Source organism: Pieris brassicae, chromosome 7 (assembly GCF_905147105.1).
Source record: "Pieris brassicae chromosome 7, ilPieBrab1.1, whole genome shotgun sequence".
NCBI lineage: Eukaryota > Metazoa > Arthropoda > Insecta > Lepidoptera > Pieridae > Pieris > Pieris brassicae.
Window position 1 is genome coordinate 17,651,157 of NC_059671.1, and position 20,762 is coordinate 17,671,918.

General features: G+C 33.1%; 1 protein-coding gene across 3 annotated transcripts in view; it reads right to left on the reverse strand.

Moving 5' to 3' along the window:
- LOC123711628 (protein phosphatase 1 regulatory subunit 16A) overlaps window positions 1–20,762 on the reverse strand; it is a 35,997-nt gene that overhangs the window by 11,571 nt on the left and 3,664 nt on the right. For all 3 annotated transcript variants that reach the window (XM_045664264.1, XM_045664263.1, XM_045664265.1), the window contains 6 exons: window positions 15,147–15,298; window positions 9,810–10,258; window positions 6,319–6,444; window positions 5,525–5,600; window positions 4,340–4,481; window positions 3,558–3,675 (listed from right to left, as the gene is read on the reverse strand). In XM_045664264.1, the coding sequence (XP_045520220.1) occupies window positions 3,558–3,675; window positions 4,340–4,481; window positions 5,525–5,600; window positions 6,319–6,444; window positions 9,810–10,258; window positions 15,147–15,298 (1,063 nt within the window). The remainder of the gene's footprint in view (window positions 1–3,557; window positions 3,676–4,339; window positions 4,482–5,524; window positions 5,601–6,318; window positions 6,445–9,809; window positions 10,259–15,146; window positions 15,299–20,762) is intronic.

A 20,762-nucleotide genomic window follows, 5' to 3' on the forward strand; every position in this document is an offset into this window, starting at 1 on the left:
AGTATTAGTCCTGTAGTTCATCAACGAATTGACCAACGAACTGATTCTTATCGTCAGTCCTTGAAATCGACAACTTGAAGAAGGAAACAGAAGTGATATTTATATGATCAACAAAATGGACTCATTGAGTAATTTTTTCGATTATCTGAAATTTTAATATTCTTGACACAAACTCTAAAAAGTGTTCCGCTAGTAATTTAACGCTAAACGTCTCAAAATCCTCTATAAAAACTAATATTTAGTGAAATGACAGTGTCGTTATGTAAAAAAGACAAATCTATAACGTTTAGCCGCAAAAACAAAAGATTCGGGGAAAAGATCGCAAAGACATAAAAACTTGTGACGAATTTCGATTTCAAAAATTAATAGATAGAGGGAAATCAAATACAGACTAGATAAATAACACAGATCAGAAATTACAGAAACTGTACAGGCCCGTCAAATTGTTTTAAAAATTACGCAACCGCGATAATATCAGATGACCTGAAAACTTATTCACTCATTCATAGTCTTAATATGGCAAATTAACGTTGCACGCAAGAATAATGCGCGTATAATAAACCTATATTTTATTTAAAACCATATCTTAATTGCTATCTTACGCAATCGTGTTGTAACAAGATTAGTCCTATAATTTAAATTTAACATTTGTTGCGAATATTTAGTCTGTGTCGATTTTATTACACTATGTAGTCTGTGACATGGATAACTCTCTTCCTCTGCTAATAAATATGGCGCCCAAATTGTGTTTTATCAAATAATTTCCAAATGTGTTACCCGTTTACGTGTTCGTTAACAATTACATTAGTAAACAACAGTTGGATGACGCTTCGTCACATCAGTATTTTTGTATACAATCCATCTTTATTGTTGGTAACATTTATCAATGAAACAGGCGTAAATAAAAGGAGACTGTCTGTGACTTTTGTTTCCGGATACCAAATACAAAATATTGAGACATTCGCGTAAATACAAACAAAAACCTCTATATTACGATATGGAAGTTTTGTAAATAATTAAAAAAATTGAACGCTTCCTGAATCTAATTAAAAAATAAGTTTTCTAACAATATTATGTTTGATAGATTCCTATATAAGAACTTGACCATCATGTCTAATGAACCGACATGGCCAGGTTTCCTTTTCACGGCCGCTGACCTAGTTTACACGGGCTGTGCACTTCCATATCATATTGTGTCTATATCTTCAAGATCAAAGGCTATGAGTTTCCTTTAGAAATGTATTAAACGTGATCAGACGTATTATATGGGTGACTTAATTGGGACGGAAACGGTATTTTGAATGAAATAAATGCGCCATTATGTATAACGCTCTTTGATTTACTAAGATCGTGTGGGCGTATAACTTCAAAAAACCAACACATTTAAGTGTGTAAATGGACAGCTAGAAATCGATGTATATTGTGTATTTAATGTTTACCTTCTCCAATAGATGGCGCAATATTAAATATTGGAAGCAGACGTATACGATTATCATTTTTCCAAGCTAAGCCTATATTTAATTATAAACTGAGCCGATGTTCCAAAGGTGCACGATGTTACCTTATAATATTTATTTTAAATAATTTTAATTTTACTAAAGAGTTATACGCTTACATATACAAATTAAGTCTTTAATAGCTACAACAATTATATGGGTTCGATTAATAGGTCAAATATCTTCAAGTACTTTCGTACCCAAAACAGATTGTCATTTTATTTGCTTTTTTAATAGTAGTGGAGCATGCTTTTTATTAGTATCCATGTCATTATCTGTTATTCTTAATGCTTTATTTAACCGAGGTAACAATGTGCGGCATTGCGGCATGTCATGCAAGCCCGCATGCTAAAAAAAATAAAGTCTAAATATTTTTCGTTACACCATGACCAGTAACTCTCATTTTCCAAAAAATATACCCTACATACTGCTTTGACACTTGCACTAAAAAAGTAGCATGGAATCCATTGTGGTCTGATACAAGATGCGACAAGCAAGCGGCCTTGTGGCATGCCGCCATACCGCACAATGTTGCCCCGGTGTAATATAGCCTTTACATGTCAAAATGATTTTGCAAGATTATATTGCACAGATCACTAACGAGTACAAACTTATTTTTACGAGTTAGGAGGATTCTTGTAAACTAAAGTTGTTTATTTAATCCCTATAATGATATATCCTGATATTAAATGTGATTGGACAGAGTTAGTAAATTTTTCCCCAAAAATTTATTACAAGCATTGTATGAAAATGTTACTGGCTGTCAAAAAATAATCCACGTGGACCAAATAAAAAATCTTTACAGGATAAACGCGCATAACGCATTCTTCCCTGTATAAAAAAAAGATTACATTCCTCGCTACACTATGGTTTCTAAAACCCCTTTGCCTTTAAAATATTGCTTTGTATCAAACAATAAAAAAACAACTTTTGGGAACAGCATTCGCTTTTCCCTTTAGCCTAGCCTGTTGACTACCTTTCTTGGCAAGATTTTTGCAACCTCATCAAGAATAATCGACATATTTTAATAAGTAAAAACCTTACAAACACTTTCAATAGATCACCGTATAACGACTGATACAGACGCGATATTCTTTATGTAAGGATATTCAAATATATATACAGTGAAACCTGGTTAAGTAGGACCTAGATAAATGAGAAACCTCTATTATTGAGAGTTGCAACAAAGTCCCGGTTCTTTTTCATTAAATTACCTCTGTTAATGGGACTTTTTGAACCTGGTTAAATAAGATTTGAATTCTAAGACTTTTTCGATGTTTACCTCTATAATAGAGACTCTGTAGCTCAATTACCTGTCTAAGTGAGACAATTTAATCAGGTTTCGACACGTTTTGACGTGTTTGTTTACATACATTTCTCGACGTCTTTCGCGCATGCTTTGATTGTCAGTACTACATATCTCATGTTTTGCTAGCAACTAGCAATCAAATACAAACAAACATAACCGATTACTTTAAGTCATAAACTTTACCGTATTTTTTTTCGACGCAATACATTATGTATGTACATTCATACCTACATTAAATTCATAACATTATAAATACGCATTTTTATTAACATTTCCACCTCTAAAAATGGAATAACGGCACATTTCGACCTCTGTAAATGAGACAACTATAAATTTAAACCTGTTTAATTGGAAAACTGGATTATTGAAAACCCTCAATAATTGGTACATATGTTTGGTAGTAGTATGAAATTATTTTGACCTGATAACGTCTTATAATGACCGCCGACTGAATGTAAGAAAAACATAATTCATTGACACGTTCCGCTTGCACGAGTGAGAGCGCGGTACAAGTGATAGAGAGGCACGATCGGCCTAAGCGTTTGGCTTGTAACGCATTTATCTTAAGTTGTTAATGACACTTTGTTACTTGTAATCTGTAAGTTCAGCCAAACGAAATATTTGAAGTAACGAGTGCAGATATATGTTAAATTTAACGAAAAACAAAAAAAAAATTCAATTCATAAAAGTATGCAATTTTTCATCAGTCGTTGTCACGTAAAATTATAGCCCGTAAACCAAATTTTCTTTACCTGACATTCATCATCAACCGCCGAATCGAAGGTTTCCCGAAGTCTCGCTTCACCCCTTGCATCGGCCTTCGCCGCCATTTGCTTCTCTCGGAGTGAAGTGCGTCGAACGGAACGTACTCTAAAAACGTTTCATCGTTAGACCGATAGATGGCGTAAATATAAAATTGTAAAATATCTAGTTTTAATTAACATTTTTAAACAATATACCTTTAGTGCCTGGCACAAATTGGGTCTATGATATGTATTTCTTCACGATGCTTTCTCTCATATCATATAAAAAAGTTAAATTAATGGTAAATTTACATTTACTACCAGTTCGCAACTTTTGAGTCATAAAAATTGTTTGAACTGGAGCAAATCAATTTCAAGGATTAGGAATATTTCAACATTCGTCAAATTTATAAAAATCTTTATTGATTAATTTATGTTTAACGAGGGCTTTGAATTTATTTAGTGATAATTCTCTAATTTGGGAGTTTGTTGTAAAAACGAATACAATTTCCATATAAGGAGTGGTTTATTTTCTGGAGCCTGATTGGTCGTACACTAAAATTTGTCTCTATACAAGTATTTTATATGGAGCATATGAACTCCAACATTTATCCAACGTGAGTGATAATCATTTTCTACGACAACAGTCAGAAAAAATTATTGGTTTTATTTTGCCATTGTACCGATTAAAAAGCGGTACTTACAATCTTAGTATAACTATATTTTTTAATTTAAATTTTTTGATGCCACCAAAAAATTGAAAATCCGATGTATAAAAAAAAACAAAATACCGGCTAGTGGAAGCAGTAGAAGATGATCGCCTTGCAGTCTTCAGTCTGTCTCCAGCTCCGCTGGCGGCACGACGTCTCACCTCTTCTTGCTCCGCTGCCAAACGCGTTATACGTGCCCGCATTTCACCTTCCTCACATATATCTGTAAAAAAGGAACACTTTTGTATGTGACAATTTCTATGTATGGGAAAAGCTTTTAGTAGGGAAAGACTTAAAACCTCTTCTGAGCATATAATTAATTTGTCGGACAGAAACATTATTTATTTATATAAGTACACATTTAATAACACTTAACATTTCAAATAGAAAACTAAACAAATCCAAAGTATTCCCGCCTCTTCAATAATTCGTCACATACCTTTTGGTGAGATGGAAAATTATCACATCTTCACAATTAAATAATTATCTATGTTAACTATATGTTTTATGTATACATAACATTAAAATAATAGTAAGTAATAAGCAATTCCAAAGTACTTTAACACAATTTGTATGAAATAATTTTAAAACGGATTCACCGATGAACAGATACCTGTACCATGATTGTGAATCTAATAGGCAAGTAAGTAGGTAATCAGCCTCCTGTGCCTGACACATGCCATCACAGGCATCTAAGGCAAACCGGTTTCCTTGCGACGTTGTGCTTCACCGTTCGAGCGAATTTTAAATGTGCATATAGAAAGAAAGTTCACAGCCGGGGATCGAACCTACGACCTCAAGGATAAGATTCGCACGCTAAAGCCACTAGGCCAACAGCGTTTCGTTCATAAAATAAAACATGTTTCCTGATTTTGAGTATTTTAAATTTTTTTGAGGGTAGATATAAAAAAATTGTTCTTAATTAGTAGATTTGATTATATACGATTGCAGCTACATAAGGTCCCCTTAGAATAGTGTTTCCCAACGTTGACCCACGCCGGCCAATTCTTAAGGGGGCTATTCAAAAATTTATTTGGAATTTAAATTTCGCATTCGTTAGGTTTTGAAAATTGACGTACTGTTTTTGATTCTTCATAAAAGCCATAATTCAATAACATAAGTGTACATAATTTCATCCATTATATAAAAATTATGAATGTTGAATAGGAGGGGGAGGGGTTTATAATCATTTTAGAAAGGCTAAAGACGTAGACATAAAAAATAATAGATAACATATGCTTACATTGTTGATTTTACAATACCAACCTGCCGGTGTTTCATCATGCTTATTCCTTACATTGAGATCGGCTCCATATTGTACTAATAGCTCTAATACTTCTAACTGAAACAAAATAAATTGTAATTACTACTTTCTAAAAGGTTTCAATTTTTCCTTAAAAAGTTACAATTTCACCTATATTATTGTTGGAATTGGATAACATGTAGTTAAGACTTTGTAGATTTAATATAAGCCCTCTTAAATTGTGATAAAGTCCTATTGAAATCGCATCATTATTTGTTTATTCGCAAATCACTTTAAAAAACATCCTTTTTATCTTCAAATATCCATCTTAGGAAACAGTTCATATTTTATCAAAATCAGTGTTTCAAAGGGACCTATATTATTGTTGGAATTGGATAATATGTATTAAGTCTTCGAAAAACGTGTATTAAATTTCGTAAGTATATATATATTTGTCCATAAATCCCTCGAAAAGTAAATAAACGATTTTTAGTTTCAAATGGATATTTGACTTAGAAAAGAATTCAAGTTTTATTAAAAATAAGTTCAGTGATTTTTGAGATATTGGTACATTGATGAACACGTGTTGATAGGTATTGATAGTTTTTATTTATCTTAATTTATAGTCTAGTTATAAATATACTCCAACTTAGGGATCAGTACAATTTTTATCGAAATCGGTTCATATGTGAAAAACGAGGGTAGTCGTGTATGAAAAACATATCACATATCATATCTGAAAATGACTACCCGCACAATTGTTCTTTCTTGTTGACAGGTTGTCGATTGAATTTTCTAAATTACTTTTAACACTCACATGGCCCCAGCAGGCTGCAGCATGGACCGGCTGCCACATATCATGATCCATCACATCTGATGAAGCTCTATGCTCCAATAGGAACTCAACCACCTTCAAGTAACCATTTGCAGATGCTATGTGTAACTGAAAAAAAAATCACACATACATTTCTGCTAATTTGTGTATGCATAAAATGTTAACCTATTACATATTAAGCGCACCGACTCCTAAAAGCTGGTAGCGCATTCGCGATTCATATGCTAGTGTGTGTTCAAGGGCAGCACTTAAAATCAGGTAAGCAGGCCCGTTTGCCCTGTTGTATAAAACGTCATAGAAAACGACCGAGCCGCTTTAGAGAAGTGACACCTCAGTGTGACACGAATTTTGTATATTTAAATATATAATATTTATTAATTAGCAGTTTTTTTATTATTCTTTTATAATAATATTACTGTCTTTTGTAGACATAGGTGTTACACATTAAGAAAAGCAATTTTTGAACGGATTGAAGCTATGTATTATTATTAAAAACTTATAATTATTTATATAATTCTAAATTTTAATTTTTTCCGACGTTTCGCGTGCTTTTCAGCGTGCACCGTGTCACCGTGAGACGCACTCAAAAAGTGTTTTTTGAATAATATTACTGTATATTTTTCATTATTTTCGTGGAAATCAAATCAAGAGTCACACGTCAAGCATTCATTGAATTGTTCTGTAACCTATTGTAGGATTATTCAAATCGTCATGTTTTTTCTTCAAGGAAGTAATAATAATAACAATGAAGGTCGTATAACATCAGTGACTTTGTAGATATAAGAAAAACAATTAAGCATTGTAATTATCTAGAACATAACTCACCGCAGATAAAACTAAAATTTAATTTTTGAAGTGAAACTTATCTATCGGCGTTGGAAAAAAATTTACCGTCACATTTTCCCGTTACGTGCCATCTTTTTCTTGTCCCTACCACTGTTGATTCGAAGCCATAATAACAAAAATGTATAATAACGATAACAATGATAGTAATAAATTAAAAAAAAATAATTAAATTCTGTAATAATCTTAGTAGTAATAAGGTAAAATGAAATAATTATATTATTTGTATTCATGACTGATAATAAAAGCCTTTTGTTAAACTTTTTATAATTTAACCAATTTCTGTAAAGTTGCATACAGTTCATTCTTTTGAAAAATAAGGTCATAAAGAAGTTTCACTTCTTACGTGTGTACAATAACTACCACACGCACACATTTTCATTTATTATGAATTATAATATTGACATGACATTTTATTCCAATAAAAACAAAATAAATAAAAATATATTTTTGAAAATTTAGCCGGCTAAATACAGTTTACAACCGCAACGATTAATTTTCCCTTATAAAAAAAACCTACATAGGTAGAGAGGTAATTAGAATTAATTTAATGACGGACTTTGAGTGGGACGTTACTACGTTTAAGACCGATAGTCCATATAAGCTTAATTACTTGTAATTGTCTCGTTGTGTCTAATTTCATCATTAATAAAATCAATTTGTCTTAATTAAGATTCAAGGCGAGCGTTTTGCGTTTCAAAAGACTGAAATACGTATAGAAAATTTGTAAATATTCTATAGAAATAATAAAAATGACCGAACGCGATCGGAACACGGATCTACATATATCCGGATGACGGAATCTACATCCGGATATCGAAGTACCCAATAGGTCCATATACGCAATTAATATACACTCTACATTAATATCACTGCGGTGATAATATCCTGAGAAAATGCGTGAACAGAAACAAAAGACTTAAAAGATGCACCTTAAAAATTAACCACAAGTAAAAAAATTCTCATCCTACCGTATTATTGTGGCCCTACATTGAACATGGTGAAAAATAAAATATATATATATATATATTACTAGCTGTCCCTGCGAACTTCATTTCTCCTTAATGTAATTTTACTTAGCCTAGCTATTTAGAATATACCAACATGGAACATTTTGATATGGTACCCCAGAGACTGCTCGGTTTTCCGGAATGAAAACTTATTAGGTTTTTCTGTGAATATTTCTCCACATACACCTCAATTCAAGTCATTATTTTCTAATAAACAAATAAAATATATAGTTTAATAGAAGAGGGGTGAAATTTAAGGGTTGTATGTATTTTTGTATGATGTATCATAAAAAAATTAAAGAAATAAATTTTATCTAAAAAACGTAAACAATTTTTTTGGGGTGGACATCCGTTATCACTTAGGGGCCTGAAATATAGATAGTAGCCGATTCTCAGACCTACTGAATGTGGATAAAAAAATTCACCAGAATCAGTCGAGCCGTTTCGGAGGAGTATGGGAACGAACACTGTGACACGACAATTTTATATATATTATATAGATTTTGTTTTTTAAGAACTTTGTAAAGAAATCTACTTAATAAAGATTTTTTTATATAGTTTCCCACGTACGAAACTAGCTGAACTAGTTTTATTATATTTCATACAATTACTTCCACTGCAAAAGAGTAAAGCACAGCGGAGTCAGCGAGTGTTTACCATATTAATATAATCATCTTCACTAGAAGAATGTGACATAGTGAAATTCACAAAAACCATACAAATATATATATATATTTGCAGAAATCCCCGGGAAGTAATACGATGCAACAATACAACCAGCACAACCTTTAACTGTTCAAACACGGAAATATGTGTCTACAGTGAATCCGAGAAAAGATTTGAGAAACTAAAATTGGAACATTTGAAACACCACAAACATCTCAAGCCACTAAAGGTATCGTTATATGCCTATATGCTATAATATATAAGATACAATGAGAAGAAAGGCTGTGTGTGAATGTTTTAACAGGTGTTACAGTATAGGAAAAGCAAACATTAAGGCATAGTTCCGCTTCTGATTCTTCACTGCATGCTTAGGACTTTGACACCCACCCTATGTTTAATATATCTTAGTATATAGACGAACAATTTAGTCAGTTTTATTAGGTTTTGAAACAAAATTCTTACAGTATTAATATCTTGTCATATTAATGGTAAATAGGTATTCATCCGTTTCTACGGCTCTTATGATTAAATTGTCAAACTAATTAAAAAACACTCAAGAAACAAATGACAAAATCGTTACTCCAGCGAGCTATCATATATATATATGGCAAACGATGTTTCAATAAAATGTAAATGTGATAAAATAATCAACATTTATCATACAATAAAAATTAATTAAATCCAACACGACAAAGTAATTTATCAGATTTCATAATGTCAGAGCAATGGCGTAATTGTCAGCTGTCATTGTCATTACCTATGTGAAAGGTTATAAATTAACAACGTCAAAGTCACATCAGTTCAAAACTGTTATTACAAGCGGTTAATTTGACATTACAAGATCAATAAATTAAAGCCTACTCCATGGTTGATAATAAAAGTTATTACCATAGTCATTATTATTATTAAAAGTAATTTATAAGACAATAATCTTATATATTATCTATTACTCACCAGTGTCGCACCTTGACTATCCCTCGGCTCATCCAAATCCATGCCAGTTTTAACCATCTCCGCTACATCAATCAACATTTGCATCTCCGTCGCCGCCCTGGTCTCATCTATCAGTCTCTGTGTTACTCCTCTCGCCGCCATCTCACTCTCTATCGCATCTAACGTTCTCTCCTCTTCGCATATATCATACGGCATATTCCCATCGCCATTCACAGCCAGTAAGTTTGCACCTCTCTGTATTAAAATCCGTACTAGGTTTAAATTGCCACATGTAGCTGCCGCATGTAGGGGCGTCCACTTCTCGCTATCTTCGGCGTTCACGTTCGCGCCATGATCCAGTAGAAGACGCATCATGGCTTCGTTATTATCTATACAACATTGATGTAAAGCTGTTAATCCATCCTCGTTAGTTGCATCCGGTGTCACGCCACGTGCGAGCAAACGTCGGACTGAAATTAATGTCATATTTTGTTAAAATTTGAGCGGATTCAAATTTAGCTTTAAAATTTGCGTGTCTAAGTCAGCGATATATGGCCAAGAACAATCTAAGGTTGTAGGGACACTGTATTTTCATATTACTTATTTATGGTGACCTGTTACCACAGGACTGTCTATATTGTATACACTAGCCTCTAACAATTATAGCAAATAGCTGTATTAGTGTGTGTGAAGCGAAAAATAAATAAACCTTATTAATAGAACTAGACATATTCATATTCCACCCGTAATCTAAACGACGTTGAATAATCTATCTTTATCAACAAACGATTTATTCGAAACTTCCTAATTGCAAATACCGGAAAAAAATTGTAGAAGGCTATTAAAAAAAACATCAGTGAAACAGAATGGAACAACGTTATGCCCAAGAGGAAGGCAAGGCATTTTAAGCAGATCAATTACACTTGATTGAGTAACAGTTTTCACTGAATAAAAAGCATTAAATTATTGCGTTGTCTTGCAAAATCGAGCTAGTAATAACTCAAATAAATGCTGATTAAGATTACTATAGAATCTACATAAATTATTCTTAAGAACCCGGCAAAACGCTTCTCTATACAAGATGGCGTCGTACCAGCCCCTATGACATAACACGTTCCTTAAAAAACGTCAAGTTCTTACGTGTTACATACATATAATTCGTTCAGAAACAAGTCTACTACAAAATAAACTCCAGAGTATTAGGAGTAGACAGACGAAGACATTTTTGTTCTCTTTGATTCGACTATTGTAATGTTTTTTTAAATCTAAAACACTTTTAAAATTCATATAACACAAACACTTAATGTTTCCTACAGTCAAACAGCGTATTATGAATGTTCCATTTGATACGTTGCGATACATACGATTTTAAACAAGGTATACAAATAAGACTGCGAAACTAGTGATAATAGAACAAATCGACACATCTATTTATAAACGCATTGATACAATGTGTTTTGCATCACAAATATAAAATTGATGTCATTCGTGATCGATACATAACAGTTAATTTATTTAAAATGTTATACTAGGTAAACGACAAACAAAAGCAAATCATAATAAATCTCTCTAAATCTAACATTTATATCGAAAGAATACTTTTTGTAGCTAGTTTTCTATTGGATGTATTGTGATCTTATTTGAGACTAAGCACGGCTCTCCGGCATTTTGGAAACTCAACTGGGCACAGTGTATCTTCCAATAACGATACCGCAGCGATATCAAGGTGACATCATCGCTACAAGTGCAGATATTAAGAGAACTATCGAACTTGCATACAAAAACCTCTGGGTATCCCTGTCACTATTGGAAGTTAGAGTACGAGCTCTGTACGGTTCAAGGGCCTGGCCTTTAAGTAAGAGACAAAATTATAGTACTACAATTGATCTGAAATGAAAATACGTTCCTTTATGACGAGAGGAACTGCACTCTATATCTTAATTCCTTAAATAAATGAAGCTGGACAAGGACTTCTTGCAATCGTCAAATGCAACAGATGTATCTAAGTTAAATGCGAAATTATTACATAATCAATATATTTGCACGAAATGACATCATCTCAAGCTTAGTATTATGGCTATAAGCTAAGATAACATTCACTCTAGTAGAGTACGCCAACAAGTACACATAATAAAGGCCGGGGGAAACTGTTAAAAAAATTATTTTGAGAATTGTATGAAGACTCGGTCAATTCCTTGTTATAGTGCCGTGTTCGAAGGTTGACGATCATCATGGCTGCTTTAGTTTTTGATGCGCTTTTGAACAATGCCTTGGTGCACCACAACATTGTCAATGATTCTTTAAGCTAGACCTGCGGCCAGGCCTTCTGCCACTTTGCCTTGTATGTTTACTTGAAGACGATCGTATTTTTTTAAGTAAGACGTGTTCGAAAAACTCAAGTTTCCTTTTCTTAACCGTCATAAGCACTTATTTTTTCTGAATTCTCACCAGCACTCGTTCATATAATCGCTAAAAAATGTACAGCGAACTTAACTATTTTCACCGGAGACGTACCAGAACTTTCGGTTATACGCGATGTACGTCAAGAACGAAGCTACACAACACAGGAAGTTACTCAAATTTTTCACAAGCAAAATCGGAATGTATATTCCAAATTCAAATTGGTTTAATGGTTATTCTATTAAAATACTTGTTAATAAAAATATTATTCATTAATACGCGTAAATACTTTTACGTCAAGGGTAATTTGATATGGTTACAAAAAGTTTCATTACCGTAATACTACGCACGCAATACAGTAAGCGGGTACATATTACCACAAGTATTACGGTAACTCAAGACACACATAATCTTGTTATAGTGTTTACATGTGATACATTAGGATAATTGCTAATTATATAGTGAAAGTAGACATTTCGAGTAGACTCAACAAATTTAATTACACATTATTCGAGAGCGGGAAAACGTTCATAATTAGACCTAGGGCCTGACTTTCACATAGTGACTGTATATGTACGTATACTACGCCTGCAAACATATACAATCAAGTCGAAACAATTGAGTAATACGTATACAATATAATTATATTTTTATTCCAAACTTTATCAAAAATAAGCCCGTTATTGGCCAATTATTACTATTGGGTATTCGTTAACGGACGAAACATCTTCTCACCAGAAATTTCTCAAAAATCCGATTCATAAATTTATATACTGTCGGACCATGAAATCAATAGAATATAGTATTGAATGGAATTCATATTAAATGGGAATTAATAAATATCGCATCTAAACTGTTTTCGAATCAATTAAAATTCATGATTTGTCATATATTTTCACAACAAACGTTCCTATATTTGGAGGTTAATTATTCAAAGTGAAATGTAATCCCCAGAGCACGAGGGGTGTAGCCAGCGTCGGTTTCACAAGGTTTTACCGATTCAATTGTTTTAATGTCTACCCTAAACTCCTCCGCCTAAACTCCTAAACTACTTAACCGATTTTAAATTAAATTGACACACCGTGAGCAGTCTGGTCCAACTTAAGAGATAGGATAGCTTAGATCTTTAATTATGGTCGCAATTTTATTTTATTGCAAATTATTTGTCTATAATTAATTGACAGTCACAATTATCTGTTAGCTCCAAAAGATTCTAACAGATGTCGATACTTTTCGACTGGATTGAGTAAGTAATCAATAGATGTCACTGCTATGGTAAACAGACAAACGTGTCATATAAGCTACAATTCAATATCATGATTACCACGTGTTATTGAGGCTAAAGTATAAAATAAATTTATGTTGTAGTAAACGGAATACCGTGAAATTCAATTATTTCAACTTTTTTAATTTTTGGTGTTAGCATAGCTAACTACGTGTTACTTAGACCGAAGTGTAAATCAAATTCAACATATAGTGACGATAATACAGTGAAATTATTCTTTCGTGTCACGGTATTAAGGCTAACTAAAACCACATTAAGGAGAAACGAAGTTCGCGGGGGCAGCTAGTATATATATAAAAATGAATCCCTATTTACCTTGGTCACGCATAACACGTGAATGGCTGGACCGATTTAGCTAAATCTTTTTTGTTGTATTTGTTATAGTCAGGAGCAGGTTCTTATGAAAAAAATTTAGAATAGATGTAACCTTATGGCGTTTGACATAACATTGACAGAATGCGTGCTGCAAATATCGTCAAAGAGAATGTAAGATAAATGAATATCGATTAAAACAAATACTTGGATCGGAGTTATTATATTGATAAAATACATATTAAATAATTAATTTATGATTTCTAACAAAAATTGAATTTCTTCCGTTCAGGGCACGCCTAATATTATTCAATTAAATATGGAATTTTAGTTAATTACACCAATTCGAAATTAATATTCATAGTTAAGACGGGACAACGTCAGTCGGGTCCGCTAGTACATTACACAAAACGATTTGTAGCGAATGAAGTCAAAAATTACAGGACCGATTTAAAAAATCCTACCACCATTAGAATCCAATGTATTTCAAAGAATAATAATATATATGCCGAGACAAGCCGATAAGTAAGGCACCACACGGCACTCGATAATAGTGTAAACGTAGTTTAGCCAAATTCTATTTAAGTTAAAAAAAATCACTCTTTTATTTAAAGAAAATTACATTTTAAACGAAGTTTTAATACTATTGAAGAAAGTTGAATTTGTATGCACGTAACGAATAACGGTTATGTTTACTTCAAAATATTTAAAATTACGTACAGTTGTAGTAGTTGTATTGTAGTAAACAATAATAACTCTTGTGGTCTCTGCTAGATGACACACAAACAGTTGGACATACATCACTAGTGTACGGGCGAAATAAATAGTTAGGTAAAATTTGGAACTTGAACCAATATCGCCAAATTGATTCATACATTCAAATCTATGAAGTATGATAGTTTTATCATACATGCTTTTGGACATTACCATTTCACACAAATTTATATATCTATAGTCGACAAAAGCGTGTACAAAACGAATATTAACAGCTAAGTTGTATCATTTCTAAATAAACATGTTTTTATATTAAACATTTTAATTTATATGTAAATTTCCGTATGTAATGTATAACTGTATTTAAAAGCCTTTTTTAAATTTATCTTTATATTACTACACAGTACACATAATTGGATAGACACAGGCTCCTGGAATACAGAAAAAGGCCGGCAACGCACTTGCAAGGGTTCTGGAAATGGCCATTACACATATATATTATTAATCAGATAAGCGTTCTTTCTATCTTTAAAGAAAATCTGCTCGTTGGATGGAATTCACCAGACCCCCCTTACCACTACTAATTAAATTGCTATCTATATTTTACATTTAAATTAAAAAACACACAAAAGAGAAGGAAATCCTACCTTCTTCTATATCATTCCTTGCAGCGGCCTCCAGTAGCATGACACTGTCACTGAAGTATATACTTCTCTTGTTGCTCTTTTCTCTTCTCGCCTTCGTTCTTGCCCATTCTTTCTCTCTCTGCTGCCATACTTTAAGCTGTTGCAAACGACGTCTGAAAGCATAAACGTTATTAAGCAGACTGGAGTAGAAATACTGTATTTTCCAATATCAAACTTCTGGCTTAGCAGGGCAGTCCATTGAAATTGTCTGGTTCCGTTAGACATAGTTTACGCTATGATGATGAGGTACAGTTTTATTAAATTGTTGTAAACTTACTTAAAACACAGTGTGTTATTATTACGCAAGGTATAATTTTCTTTACTAAATTTATTTTTTGTACATGATTATATATGTAAAATATCAAAGCCTGGTGATATATTATTAGTATCTATGTGTACGCGCATACTGTGTAAAAAGCTGTGTTGATAACATTATTGGATAATCTAAAAACGGCAATCATTGTACAAATGCAGCTAGATACACTTTATCCTATTAAAATAAGACGATTAAGGTATTAATGAAATAATGGTGTACCTATATTTAAAAATGTACATGTTTGATGCTTAATGTTATGTGAAACACGTTAACAGGTAGATATTTTCATTAAAAGAAACACATTATAACTTGTAAATTGGTAAACAAATTCAAAATGGAGATTTTGACAATTGACCCATTAACAACGAACAGCCACTTCCGTATATTTGTAGCTAAGAAATGAGGTATTATATGCGCCGAAATCCATATTGGTATATAAAAACTACTACTCTCAGGAACTAAAAGGAGACAAAATTTTATGTTGTGATGTCGTTTCACGAATTAAATAATAATTGGAAATCCTATATATATTAACTAGGATTGTTATTTCTTATATTTCTCACTTTGGATATTTATCACCGTAGAGACTAGACCAACCATAGACAATTCTACGTCTACTTCGGCAATTTTCACCAAAGAGTATAAAGTATGTGTGGAGTGTATGACACTTTAATATTGATAACAAATAATTAATAGTTTTGTTACTGATAACACGGCCTTGACGATTTATATATTTAATCATTTATATTCAAAGAAAATTCATACACAACATAAGTATTAGAACACACAACATATTTTGTTATTTTAAAATCTTTATTTAACTTATTAAAAAATGGATAAAATTATTTTTAGAAATAATATTCAGGTTGTTATACAAGTGATATAAACCTTGAACACCTAAACCTCTTCATCACTTGTCAAAACTCAAAACCGTATGAAAATCCGTGTAGATTTTATGTTTATCTCGAGCAGATAGTCAGATAAAAGCGGTGAAAGACGTTATTTTATCATATATAGAGATAATATCGTTTATTATTGTATGTAATGATCGTTAAACATAGTTTACTTAAATGATTTATTTTTGCATAGGGCAATACTTGTTTGTTGAATATAAGATACAGGTATCACTTATTTTACGTCATTAGATTTGTATCGCAGCATCCCTACTTATCGGCAAAGAGAGGGTGTAGGCCGAGAGAAAAAGCCGGCGTAAAAAACTCTCGGTACTCTTTTAAAATATCATATCACTTTTACTCAGTACTTTTTTGATGAGCTTTAAATTTCAAAATCATAATATTTCATTTTGACTTTTACTCCCATAAAAACATTTGCAAGTTGATTTTTTTTTAATTTACAATTTTAAAAAGCCTACCGCTGCATACCATAGTAAATATCCCTAGTACTTTACGCTTATGTCTATAATAACATCATTATTATCTAAACACAGGTCGAAACCTAAAATTAGTAAACAGATAATTATCAGTGCAATAATCCAAACAAGATTCGCTTATCACAAGGCTGTGTTTAAAAGCGTTTAAACCGGTTTGCCGACCTGCCGCTCGACAAGTCGACCACATGTATCCAGGATACGAATGTGTCATTAAATATTATACTTTGAAACTGGGGCAGTTGCAAAACGGATACTTCACTGCACGCTCACGGCTCGACGGTTAACAAATTAGGTTTATACAGGTAAGGTTCTTATAAGGCCGACTTTCTGTATAAACTGTATAGATCGAAGAGCCACATACGAGAACATCTTTCTCAATATTTTAAGTTGAAATACTTAAGGGTGAATAATAATTGTAAGATTTTTTAAAACTTACAATTCATTCATTGACCTACAGTTTTGTCTTCTTTCTGCCAATTGGATTAATCGTGTGATAAAAAGAGACATACTAATGTTTCCTTTCAAATGATTGTTTAAATATATACGAGAGTTCATTTATAAATCGACCATCAACGTCGTGTCTGTGTCACATAAGGTGGTTACAGTTCATACACAAATATAACAAAAAACTAAGAAATGTACATTTAATCATGCGGGACCATAACCTAGGTTTTGGCCAATGATTTCTGTATACATTTCATGATCATATATTTTTCTAAATTGACTAGTAGGCACTTCTGTGCTTAACACATGTCGTCGACATTGGCATCGACCGTACAAAGCATGCCGCTTTCCTTCACCGTACGAGCGTGTGTTGAATCCGCATTCAACGACCATTGGTGTACCGAGAGCGACAGCGCTGAGAGGGGCACGCTGTAACTACTATGCAAGCACTAGCACAAAATTCCCTAAAGGCGGAACCATTAATAACATCCAAGCCGCCTCTGTTCGCATACTTTAAACCTCCGTTATCCGTTAGTGATAGGGTATAATCACAGTAATGGTGGAAGCGGTTGACCAAATAGCATCTCGAGAATACAGTTATTTAAAAGATATTGACTATAGGATTACCTGCCTAACAGATTCAACATGTGAATAATGACTATATTCTTTTGATATTCATTATTATTATTAGAGACTATTTTTTTTATTATAAATAATGGTACCTAGGTAACACTGAAAATGTTTAGAAAACAAAAAACGGCTTAATGTAGAGAGTTGCTAATACTTTTACTGTTTTTCAAAGTAATCTCCGTTCCACTGCACACATCGTCGCGTTCGATGGAGCCATTGAGAAAAGCAGTGGGCCCATTCTTACTTAGGGGTCTCTTCTATGGCATTTTCGTACGCTTGCATCTTCAGGACTCGTAAAGCGAATACCTTGAATTTTATCTTTAGTATAAATGAAAGTCACAGGGCGCCAGGTCAGAACTGTATGGCGGATGACCCATTATCCCGACACCTGTCATAGTCAAGTATTCACCAGTCCATGCGAAGGTGTTCCTGGTGGTCAGTTAAAGTATGGGGAATCCATCTGGTACAAAGCTTCCTAACGCCTAAATGTTCATGTAATATTTTTTCGTGCTTGACTCATACCTAGGCTTGCTCCTATCTGTATATGTATAACGTATTAAAATAAAATTTTCTATAAAAATATAATAATTATTTGTCTATGGTAGGTATACGCAAAAGTTATCCTAGCTGATAATCACCACTGACTGCATAGATTTTAAACAGCTGAAGTTATCTTCCATTTGGTTTGGAATATTTGGTTCGTTAAAATCAATCCGCGATTTAAGCGTTAAAGAACTTTCGCTTTATTGCGAATTGGATACTAATTCATAAGCTTGACAAAGACATAAATACAAAAGTAGTAATTATGTCAGTCTCAGGATTAACCCAACCAATTTAATCACATACATTTCGATATATGTACTTGTTCTGTGTATATACTAATATTTAAAAAAAAACGCCGACTATTTAGATCTAAAGGTATATGGGTTTCATCACGGTGCTGTTCTTCAGCGGACGAGCGAGTGTGAAATGCATACATTAGAGCATCCGGGGATCGAACCTTCAGGCCACTGAGCCAACACCATAATAATCATACCGAGGCGCCAACAAAAACAAAGCGTAATTTTTTAGTGCAACAAATTAAGACTGTATTTATTAGAACATGCAGTCGGTTTAAAAATTAAATTATATTACTCGATTGTTAATATGGAGGCCCCAAAATAAAATCTCGGCAATGTAATTTGAGCCGATTTCACCAAGTCACCAGTTACGGTACTTAATCAATTTACATCGCAACCAAACTTACTTCGACAATAATATTACTATAGTTTTCTTCGAGTTACGATAAAAATCTATCGAATTTATTACAACACATGGCTTTGTATGAATGAATGTATTACTGAAAATTTATTACAGCAAATGTCTTTTGGATAAGACGGTTTTCGCCAAAAGCTTTTTGTTACAATTGAAAAAATGTTGCCTTGAAAATACATTAGCGTAGAGCCAGGATTGAAACAGGACCTCAGAGTTTTAAATCCTTTTACAAACATTTAATATGTTGTTAAGGTCTTCGCCTAAAAGTGCGCCTTGGGGTTTTAGTAGAAATGCACAATAGCGAGTACCACATAAGCTTCCCGCACTAAGCAGTTGCGCCGCGGGTAGTCATTTCCCTAAGGAAAAAAAATTAGTTCGAAGGCATGCCGGTTTCCACACTATGTTTTCCTTCGTGTGTGTACGCACGCAAGTGCTAAGTGCGCATATATACAGAGAGTCTGGTGCACAACTGAAGATCAACTTACGACCTCAGAGATAAGTTACACGTTGAAGCGACTAAACCATTGTTATCCAACCTTTCTTGCGTTTCGGTGGTGGAAATGGTTTCAAAATTGTTAAAGAAATACATTGAGCAAATTTCAAAGCATAACGAAAAACTGAATTTTGAATTTTCGAATAGTCCTTAACAATCAAATTGAGGCTTTCTGTGGGTTGTGGGCCCCACGTAGGGAAACACTGCTCAATACCGGTAGAGAGAACTCAAGCGCTAATTGACACAGGCATATTTCACCTGTAACAACTCTTCACTCGACATATATTTTTTTGTAAAAATGTGGCTGAAAATAAGTATAAAAATAAATGAAAAATGTTGTTGCATAATAAATAGTAAGTGGCAATCCCTTGAAAGAAAAACAATTGTATAAACGTACCTACCACGTAAATTTATTGCGACAATTGGCTACCAATTGACACCGTTACACTAGCATCGTGCTGAATTTAAAACGTTAATAAGAATCACATGCGCGCAAATATTGCTTAAATTAAATACGCTAACATTAGCCATCAGAGCGGTGTTGGCTTATTGGCTTCAGCGTGCGACTCTCATCCCTGAGATCGTATGTTCGAGTCACAGCTGTACACCAATGGACTTTATTTCTGTGGAATTTAACATTCGCTCGAACGGTGAAGGAAAACATCGTGAAGAAACCGGCTTGCCTTAGACTCAAAAAGTCGACGGTGTCAGGCACAGGAGGCTGATATCTACTTGCCTATTAGATTGATAAATGATCATGAGACTATCAGACCTAAAATGGTTGTAACGCCGCTGATTTATTTATATTAATTAACATTAGTCATTGGGCTGCCTCCATTGGTCAGTGATTGGCGTTTGGAGAATAATCTTGATCGGTTTCCTGTTACAATTCTGTTAATATTTATAGGTTTAATATGAAATATAGAGTAAATAATAATAAATATATGATATTTTTTTCGTTTAATATATGTAGTTTGATTCGTAACTACACTTAGTAAACAGTTGTTTCTTCCATACACCTAAACTTGACATAATTTTTACATACATTAT